This window comes from Pteropus medius, unplaced genomic scaffold (assembly GCF_902729225.1).
Source record: "Pteropus medius unplaced genomic scaffold, Ma_sr-lr_union100, whole genome shotgun sequence".
Lineage (NCBI taxonomy): Eukaryota > Metazoa > Chordata > Mammalia > Chiroptera > Pteropodidae > Pteropus > Pteropus medius.
In genome coordinates, this window is record NW_024343733.1 from 130,533 (window position 1) to 141,335 (window position 10,803).

The 10,803-nt window shown below is 40.3% G+C and overlaps 1 protein-coding gene and 1 non-coding gene across 2 annotated transcripts in view; one reads left to right on the forward strand and one right to left on the reverse strand.

Moving 5' to 3' along the window:
- NAA25 (N-alpha-acetyltransferase 25, NatB auxiliary subunit) overlaps positions 1 to 6,641 on the reverse strand; it is a 56,908-nt gene extending 50,267 nt beyond the window's left edge. Inside the window, exon 1 of the mRNA XM_039868157.1 lies at positions 6,533 to 6,641. Coding sequence (XP_039724091.1) covers positions 6,533 to 6,590 — 58 coding nt within the window. The 5' untranslated portion in view covers positions 6,591 to 6,641. The remainder of the gene's footprint in view (positions 1 to 6,532) is intronic.
- A 2,239-nt stretch (positions 6,642 to 8,880) lies between these two features.
- LOC120606898 (5S ribosomal RNA) lies at positions 8,881 to 8,999 on the forward strand. Its single transcript, XR_005654019.1, has one exon. It is a non-coding gene; the product is annotated as a 5S ribosomal RNA (ribosomal RNA).
- The last annotated feature ends 1,804 nt before the right edge of the window (positions 9,000 to 10,803 follow it).

The window sequence follows — 10,803 nt, forward strand, 5'->3', positions numbered from 1 at the left end:
ACCGTGAAGCCTTCTCAACGAGTAGACATCTTTGATGAAACTCCATATCTGCGGACCTGTCCATAAACGGATCAGACCAGGCAGGGGTCAGCACCGTAAGGATACTTAACTTCCTGTAGTTGACAAGGCTCTGAAATTATTGTTCCTACCTGCCCATGTCCTCTTCTCTGGGAAAAGTTTCCACTGCCTCTGCTAAAGGGGAAGGACTGGATGACCATGTCCAGACCATGTAATTGTAGCCCAATGGAGTGGACATTTGACCTAATTTGGATAAATAAGGTTTCTGCCAGGTAATCTGTAACTGCAACACTGAAAGCCGGAGTCAGAAAGCTCTGGGAAAGCTAAAATAAAGCTCATTTGGAAGGCAATAAATATGAGTCTGAGGTTACCAGCAGCAGCTCTGGAATTTCCATTTTGAAGGAGCCTTAGAGGATGCAAGTTGGTTGATGGGGAGTGAAGAAAAGGAGTTCTCCCTTGACTCTTCATTCACGTAATATTTATAAAAGAATGAAAAATGCCAACTATCTTTATCGAAAAACTGAAGGAAGGGCAGTGCTAATTAAGCTTGTGGGGAAAGGCTAATGACCTCTCCATCCTCTAGCCACAGCTTGGCGTGGCCACAGAGCCAACATGTTAGGCCCTGGGTAAACTGATGAGTAAGTTGGAAAAAACAGTCTGAAGAACCAAACAAAGAACAGACACAGATAAAAGCAGAGATGAACATTTGAGAAAGAAGCTTTAGATCCTGACAGCTTTCTAGTTTCTGTGATACCCTAGAACACTGCATTTTCTGCCTCAGGTGCCCACAAGGGTTTACAGCAACCCCTCTTTACTTGAGCTGATGTCAGTGAGTTTCTGTTCCCTGTACCCAAAAGAGTTTTAACTAAGACACTCCACCACATCCAGGCTGCTGTCAGGCTCCCCTTTCCTGGATACCTCCCTCAGTGACTACTGACTAATTGGTTGCTGAGCTTTTTGGGAAAAGTTATTTTCATTTTATATTATTGATTCTGGAACATAAATTATGTAGTCCTTGGAGAAAACAGACCAATAAAAATAATATAATAAGTCCGTCTTTTTTAGTTAAGTCTTTAAAACTTACTCAAGGGTAATTGTGGCTTGACCATAAAGATTGGTGTTCTTCCCTTAATAACAGGAGTAAACCAAAATCAGTCACCCACAAATCACACAGAGGAAACAATAAGATGATGATGAATCAGTTAAAGCAATGTTTTTCAAGGCATGGGTACCACACCAACAGAAACGTTTTTTAGGGGGTCCTTGCAGACAGCACTAGATAATACAGTGAGAAAGTTGATCTCTTTTCTAATATTTCCTTTATATTAAGGAGATAGCCTCAGTTTGGTGTTAGCCTGTCCACTTAATTCTTGCTGTCTTTTTTTAAACAGGGAAGGAACAGGTCTCAGTTTCACAAGTATCAGAATCTAGTTAAGACATTAATAACATTGTTTCGTTTTCACTGTACTTATTTTTATGGTTTTGTTTTCTCACAGCAAGTGACAGATTTTCCATTAACGGTAATGACTTTTTTTTAAATAAATTTAAGTTTAAAAGTCAACTTAGAGAAAAATATTAAGTAAATGATAATATGCATAATAGTATACTAAAGCTAAAATCATCAGATTGGGTCAAAAAATACTAGAAATTTGGGAAACATTGGGTTAAATCATTGGCAAGGGACTATCAAAATTTGTTGAATAAATGAGCAAGCCGCCCTCCCAGGTAATACTTCCACAGAAGCTCCTCTTTGGTGCAGTTGCAGACAGACAGCAGCAAGCCCTGACACACGCAGGCCTGGAATGAAGAGGCCCTGGAATGAATTTGTCCAATAACACTTAGGGATACTGACAAAAAAAGGGCTCAGTCTTGCAAATACAGCTGCTGTGGAAAGTCTCCAGAGGTTGAAATGACAACCTGTACTGTTTCCACTTCCTGTAAGAGCTTCAGAGACTACTGAAGATATTTCTCCAATTTAGAAAAGGACTGAATACTAGCTCTATAGTTATATTACCATGTCCTTTGATTAAAAAACCTGAATGTTTGTGAATAGGATCCTTGCTTTTACCAGTACAAATGGTAGGTGAAACATTCTTTCAGTCAACAAGCCTTTGTTTAATACCTACTATGTGCGAGATGCGGGGTGGTGAATTTAAAAATGAACAATGCCTCCTAACTGATCAGCTCGCATCCTACACTTGCCCTCTTTAAAATTATTTCCCCCCAGAGTATTCAGAGCTATCTTTCAAAAATGCAAGCTTGATTACCCGATTCTGGTTAAATTTCTTCAGTGCTTCCCACTGTCTTTACAACAAATTTCAAAATCCTTAAAATGGCTTACAAAGCTCGGAGTCCCTCTACCTCTGTAGTTTTATCTCACTCATCTCTGCGTCCCAACCATACAAGAATTTTCTTAGTCTTCAAGTGGAACAAGCTCCTTTTTACACACTCACTCTCTCCACTCCCTCCCCCATTTCATCCCTAACTTCTGCTCTTTCTTCATGTCCAGAGTAAAATGTCACTTCCTCAGGGAACCTATTCTTAACTTGTCCCCAACAGCCAAGATGCCCATGTCCTATGCTCTCTTGGCAACCTGGACTTTTCCTTCAGAATTCCTAGCACAAATGTACTTACTATCATTTAAAAAATCTGAAATTATAAGTTCCTTGAAAGCAGAAATCATGTGTGTGCTGTTCCATACTCATTCATTCCCTGCATCTACACTGTGCCTAGCACATATCAGGCCCTCAATAAATAAGTTGAACCAAGAAAGGAATATATAAATGAACAAACTGGATGGGTGGGAGACCATCTTCTGGAAATTGAGTAGTCTAAGAAATGAGTTACATACTTACATACAAAAAGACTACAACAAGAAGTTCCAAGAACTAATTCCTAGTGATGGGGCTTCCCACTATTAGATTTTTCAAAACATTTTAACGTTTTATAAAATCTCTTCAATTTTTTAAATAACAAAAATAACAGAGATCATGATTTGAAACAAATCCAAACAGTTCATAAAGATATAACATGAAAAGTATTAGTCTCTTAATCTTGACCTATGCTCCAACTACCCTTTACTATATGTAGTCTTCCAGGAATTGTCTGTGCATTAAAATCTTTAAGTTTAAAATGTTTTTAGAATTTAAAAGTCTAAATCAGAGCTTTTTTAAATGGTCATAATTTCAGGAAAAAAAAAAGTTGTGTCAAGTGACTTTTCTACAGAAAGGCAAGATAGTCTTCACTAACCAAGACACCCTGCTACTCACTCCTGGGGCAAAACAGGAAGGACACAAATCACAATGGCCCAATAGATGCCTCAGAATAAATACTACATTCCATTGAAGATATGGGAGTTTTTACTAATGAACTATAGAATAATTAATTACCTGGAGTTTGGCCAGGCACTGAAGGGAAATGTCCTAACTCACCAAGGAAGTGATTATCAATCAGGAAACAGGTGGGAAATATGTTACACCTGATCCAGACTAGAGGAAGACTGCAAGGTAGAAAGACAGATTAGTACAAAGGATCTTGTGCCAGAAAAGTAAATATAAATGGGTGTGTAATCTAAAGACTATGGGAATATTTTTTCTTTTAATTTTTTCTATTTCTATTTTGCAATTGCTGACCTAGCAATTCCTGTATTCTACACACTTATTCAGTGCCATACCTGACCATCACTCCCACCCCCTCCCCTCCCCCTAAACACTAAAAACATTTTTAAATGAATAATAATGGTAGAAGAAAGTCACATAAGAGTAAAAAATATGTTGAGAACTATAAAGCACAAGAGAATCATTTTAGCAAAAAGAGAAGGAATAAAGTAGATGTTCTAGTAAGGTCACGAGTGGTTTTCAAAAACCAAGAATGCAACACCTAAACTTACCAATTTATAAGTAATGAGATGCACTCTGAAGATGTTTCAACCAACCAAATTTCTGCACAGAAAAGCTTTACCAAACCTAGACACCAAAAATAGAATTTCTCCACATCTCAACCCACAATTTTACAATTATTCACCCTCATAACCCTGTTTCTACCCTCAACAATATTCAGCAAGAGTTGAGATCACTGAGAGGGTTTCCAACAGTTTTAAAATCCTAAAACCTTTGCAATACAAATAATGCTATACAAAGACAGTAATGTTGCTGAAATTGAACTTGGTAAAGGGCTGGACTCTCCCGTGAGAATGCCCGTGTTCAAATCCCAGCTCTAGATTTACTAGCTGCAACTCTGAGCAAGTTAATCTCTGGCCTCCAGTTCACTACTATCACAATAATCTTACCTACCTAATAGGATAGTTAGCACACAAATAAGCACTCAATGCTAACAGTCCGCTGAACTTTTGGCTGGTGGGCAAGCATCATCATGAGTGAGCTTTTTTATTTATCAGGTAATGAATGTCTGAATTCAAGAAACAATGGTGGTTTGAGGCACTAATGCATTTAAACACAAAAGCAGGGTTGTCCCAAAGTCTGGAGGTCAAAGTCGAAAGTGCTGAAGTCGAGGACAGTCACTACCTTTTCTTTTCCCATTCTAGACAGTTTCTATTAATTGCCTTGGAATTCCTAAAGATAGCCTCTTCTAATCCTCTTCCCCTCTAATTATAATAAAAGCAATATAACTCTGGCTTCATTTATGAGAATATGACATGTTACTTCTGATTAACATATCCTGATGTTTAGCAATGTGAAATGGACAAGGTTTTTCTTATCAGACAGTTCAAAACACTATTAATTCTAAATGATTTATGGGACACCAAAGGCATTTTCTTTGGTCCTCGAAGACAATATTAGAAATCCAATTATTCTTAAAAGCATTGACTCTTTTTAGTTAAAAAAGAAAATAGAAGTCTGCAGGCAGCTGCTGAGCAGAGCTGTTAATGGCCACAAATTGTGAACCCTGAATTCAGTTCTTTCCCTCAGTCACCCTTGTGTATTTCATCCCTGCCCTCTGAAAATATATACTGGAGGGCATGAGCATATGCAGTCCCAGGGAAACGAAAATCAGAGTCCTATCTCCGCCACTCACTACCTGTGTGACCTTTGGCAAGTCAGTGTCTTCAGCTCAAAGTGAGGTGGTTTCTAGCACAGTGATTAAGATGATTCTGGGACAGTCCACAGAGGTTCAGATCCTAGCTCCAGGAAAGGTAGCTGAGTGACTTTAGACAAATTACACAACATCAGTAAAGCCCCAGTTTCTTCATCTGTGAAAAAAGCTGAGGAGGATTGGTGGGACTGGAAAAAACTACTCACCTCATGAGAATGTGTGAAGACTGAGATAACCCATATATGAAAAAGCCAAGAACAGTGACTGACATAATGAGCACTCTATACATATTAGCTATTATTATTACCCATTTCACAGGGTTGTTGCTAGAATCAAATGTGAGAGCAAAGCATCATACGAATTACGAAATAAAAGCAGGACCTACTGTGCCAGAAACATAAAGTTACCCCTGCCCCAAAAAAGTTAAATGATGTCTCCATTTAGTAACATTCACACTAGAAACACAAGGTCTAAGTTTGCAAAAACCACTGACCTTGAAGCCTTCCTCACTATTAACTGAGACCAAGACCATACAACCATCTAAGAGGAAAGGACATGCAAAAGACCACTGTCCGATTACAGAACACCTCGATTACTGAAAAGGTGTTTCTCCCTGACTCAAATTTGTGACTTTTCACAACCGGGGTAGCAGGATGACATCAACGTCTTAAAACCTGTGGGTTGAGGTAAGCGTTATGGAGGGGGCTCCACTTAGCACGCGAAGGCAAGCTGCAGGAAAAGAAAAGGAAAAAATAAAAAAATAACAGAGAAGCTGCAGAAAACTAAAAGCCCTGCAAGCAGCCCTGCAAGCCCCCCCGACAGGAGCTACCAGTCTCTTCACCGCTATTTTGGGCCCAAGACCACCCCCTACTCCCGCACCCCAACTCCTGCCTCCCACGTGTGCCCAGAGCAGCTGTTTCTCCACCAAAGACCTCTGGATTGGGAGCCTCGAATACGGCCTGCTCCTGACTCGATCCGGGTGACCTTGCGTCAGCCCCTTCCCTTCTTTGGACCTCTGTTTCTTCATGTGCACCGAGCACAGCTAGTCGGACGAGCCTCTAGGCCCCGTGCCCCGTACGTAAAAAATCTTTGGTGGGGAATTTTCCCTCAAGTAGGGTGTCCCACACTGTCGCCGGAGCCAGCTTCCTCCTGCGGAAAGATCTCGGGTCTCCCTTGGTGTGGCTCTAACAACGCATCCTTGCCTGTCGGGTCTGCTCTACCGGCCTGCCGCTGCCACGACCCACGCCGCTGCCACGACCGCAACGCTGCCACCTCAGGGCTCAGGAAGGCCCTGCCGGCGCCTACGCGAGGCGGGTGGCTGCGGCCTAGAGGCCCTCGCGGCCCGCCCCCGCCGCCCGCCAGCCCCGCTCCCGTACCCTCAGCGCCCCTCTTGGGCCCCTGCCCTGGCCTCGGCAGCCCTTGGCGCGTTCGGCCGGCGACCAGACTGGCCTCAGGCACTCACCGTAAATGGGCCGGAGGCGCCTGTCGTTAGGGTCCTGCACATGGCCCCGCGTCGCCATGATGACAAGCGCAGAACCACAGTGCGCACGCGCGGGGCAGGCCCCCGGGAAGGGGCTGTTAAAGGGCCAGCGCCGATCTCGCTTGTCTATCGCGATAGTCGCGGAGTTGAGCACGAACGTGCCTGCGCTGAAAGGGATGACACTCCCACCGTACCTTCGCCCTCCGAAAGCCTCGTCAGTAGACGGGTTTTTTTCTGCTGTGATGGTGGCATCAACCTAGATGATAGAGGCGGCTGTTGTTATTGAAATCCCTTTCTAGTCACCTACTGAGGAAAGTAGGGGAGTAACTCTTGGTCAAAGTTAGGGCTCGGCTTCTCCTATTCTCTGAGCGGAAGGACCAGTTAGACTTGTCTTCGATTAATTGTTGAGGAACCCGGAACTCCTCTGGGAGTATGACCCAGGGGACACTAGGGGAAAGGGAGCTGATCAACAGTAAAAATCTGCAAGAAAAGTTCGAGATCCCTTCATCCCTTTCTCGGGGCTCAGTCAACCTGGAAGCATCCTAGGTTAATAGTAAGCCAGTGAATTTATCTGTCAATTATACCACAAAAAAGCTGGAGGGTAAAAGTAATTCATTCAGAATGTGCCTAGACACTGTTGGAATGAGTATTAAATGTATTATCTCATTAATACTCGTAACAGCCCTAGTATCTCCCTAGGAAATAGAGATATCTTCTTTTTTTATCAGTGGGTTTATTCATACACAAAGTTATTAAGTACCTGTTATGTGACATGCTTTGTTTTAGGGACAGTGGATACATCAATAGAACAGACAAAGCTTTGGTGGAGCTTTACTTTTAGTGGAGAAGACAAATGAATAAAATAGATGTATATTAGATGGTGATAAATGATAGTGAGAAAAATAGAGCAGGGATGGGGTGGGGGAGGAGGCAATTTAAAAAAGTGTGGCCAGGGAAAGCCTAGCATAAAAAAGTGACAGTTGTCAAAGACTTAAAGTAGGAGAGGGAGGGAGCCAGACAGGCTCAGCAGGGTCATGACCTAAGGCCACACTAGTCACTGTGCTTCAAACCCAGGTCTTTCTGAGAACAGAACTGAAGCCAACCCCTCCACTACACTGTCTCAGGCTTGGTACAGTGTTCCCAATGTCAGCCTTGACCATCCATGGTTGACCCCTTCTACCACTGTTCCATCCCTTTCCCTTTCTCAGCCTTTTAGTTCCAAGACAATGATTCTCCAACTTTAGTGGACATCAGAACCCTTCGAGGAACTTTATAAACATGAGTTTCCTGGATTCTACCCCCAGAGGTTCTGAATCAATCTGAGTACCCTTCTTTGGAAAATACTAATTAAGGGATCTAGATCAAGTCTTCAGATTCTGCCAGAAGGGCAAGTTAACAATTGTTATTAAAAGTTTAAATATGCATACCTAGAAATAACTGTAATAATAGTAACATGAGTTACTATTAATAATACTAGCGTGAGTTTATTGAGCCTTTATTATGAGTCAGAAACTGCGCTAAGCCCTTTTACATATATCATTCATTTCATTCTCACTAACTGGTGGAATAGGTACTATTGTGATCCTCATTTTAAAATGAGAATTCTGAAGTGTAGAGATGTCAGGTCATTTGCCCAAGATCACACAGTAAATAGTTTATAGTGAAATTTGTGATGGTCTCACTCCCAAATCCACACTCTTAGCAATTACACCAAAGGGTTACAGTGGTTACCTCTTAGGAGGGCAGATGTTTTCTCTTTTTACTTCATACACATCTGCACTGTTTGATTTATTACAATGAGCATTATTACATTTTTAATTTTTAAAGTTTTAAAATTTATGTTTATGAAAATAGCACACACACAAAAGGTAAACAATGTCAAGGCTTTTGGTCCAAAATAAAATTCTTTTATTCCAAGGAGATAATCAACAGAGTGCAGAAAAAAACGTAAAACAGATTTTTTTCTAAAAATCCTAAGGTCCTAATTGTCCATTAATAGAGGCTGGTGAAATAAATTATACCATGAAATGGAAAAAGGCAGCCATTAAAATTAATGAAGTAGAGCTTCATTCATAGATATGGAAAGATGTCCATAACATATTGAGTTTATAAAGCAAGTTATAGAAAAGTATGTACAGCATGAAAAAAAACACGTGCACTAGTGGCTGTCTAGCAAGCATAGACAGATGTCATATGTATCGAGATTTAAAAGGACAGTTACAAATGTGAAACTTTCTCATCTCTTCATGATGGAATTTAGGGGCTTATTTACTTAATTCTTTAAACTTTTCCTTATTGTTTGAATTGTTTATTTAAAAAATAAAAAAATAGTCTACGGCCATGCCACCCTGAATAAGCCCGATCCCGTCCGATCTCGGAAGCTAAGCAGGGTTGGGCCTGGTTAGTAATTGGATGGGAGACCACCTAGGAAGACCAGGTGCTGTAGGCATAAAAAATAAAAAAGTAAGGGATTGACAATCTGTTAGGTCAACCAAGGATTGCCTTGCCTAAATTAAATAAATAAATAAATAAATAAATAAATAAATAAATAAATAAATAATGAAAAAAAACAATTCGAACAACAAAGAGCATACCTAGCACCCAGATTTGGACTCCTAAATCCACTGTCCAATGAGAGAAAACAGGGCTCCTTGGAAAAATGGTGGATTCTAGGGCTGAGGCAGGGAATATGACAGATAAGCTTGGAGCATCTTGTATTGCTGGAAAGGATGGAAGTGCTAAAAAAAAGATCAAAACTGAATTATTTGAGCAACAAATAAATAATATATTATTGAATTATAACCTAAAGTATAAAATAAATATACAAGAGCCCATGTTGATGTAAATTACTGAATAAATAAATGGGGGAGAAGAAATAGATTTTTCTTATAGAATTCTGAGCAATATATATACTTTCCCCTCCCCCCTTAAGTGTAGGCTGGAATTATTGACCAGTTTCCAAAGAGATGAGTATAGAAAAATAACTTCACAGTTGAGAAAACTGGTAAAAACTACCTTAACAAAGTGATCAGTGTTAACGTTACCAATGAGAATGTCGATGTGTACCCCGATATGAGGTGATGAGAAGGAACTTGACTCCTGCAGTATTTTTCTGGAAAACCCATAAACCCAAACTAATGATAAGGAAATCATTAAACAAATCAAATTGAGTAACATTCTTGACCGGTACTCTACAAAACTGTCAAGGTTGTGAAAAATAAGGAAATAATGAGAAACTTACAGACCAGAAAAATCTAAGGAGACATGACAGCTGAATATAATGTGATAGCCTGGTTGGAATTGTGGGACATAAAAAGGTCATGAGTGGAAAATACTTGAAATTCAAATAAAGTCTAGACGTTAGTTAGTAGTACTTTGCTAATTTGGATTTCTTATTTTGACAAACGTAACGTAAGATGTTAACATTAAGGAAAACTGGGCGAGGAGTATATGGAAACTTCCTATACCCTCTTTTCAACTTTTCTGTAAACCTAAAATTTTTCCAAAATAAAAGATTTTTAAATGCATCTTTTTTAGTAATTGGGGAGAGGACTATTTTTTAAAAACCAAATGCACTAGAAACTCTCATCTCTGTCCCAAGGCTAGCTAAAAGAGAAAATTCCAGTAGCAGGTGCACAGAGAAATTCTTACTGAGAGCGAAGTTCCCTTCAGTGAAAATATAATTTGTGATCCGTGGAAAATCTTTCCTGAGGCTGAGAAGGCTTTAAAATATCCCAGATAGAAAAGCTGGTGTTGGGGCAGGGGTCTCCAAGTGGAGTCTCCAATCAGCAATATCAGCATCCCCTGGGAACTTCTTACACATGCAAATCCTTAGGCACTGCCCCAGACCTACTGAATGAGAAACTCTGGGAGTGGGGCCCAGCAATCTGTATTTGTACAAATCCTTTGGTGGTTTGGATTCAGTCAAAAGTGATTCTTCTGCTTTAGGTCAGATGTGGGCAAACTATGACCCATGGGCCAAATCTAGCTTCCTATCTGTTTTTGGACAGCTTGTCACCTAAGAATGGTTTTTACATTTTTAAACGGTTGGGGGAAAGTCAAAAGAAGATGATTTCATGACATGTAAAAGTTATATAAAATTCAAAGTTCAGTATCCATAAAGAAAATTTTGTAGCACACAGCTATGTCTATTTATTTATGCATTGCACGTGGCTGCTTTGGTGTTCTAATGCCAATGTTAAGTCGTTGAAGCAGAGACCATAGGGCCCAGAAAGGCTAAAATATTTACTATC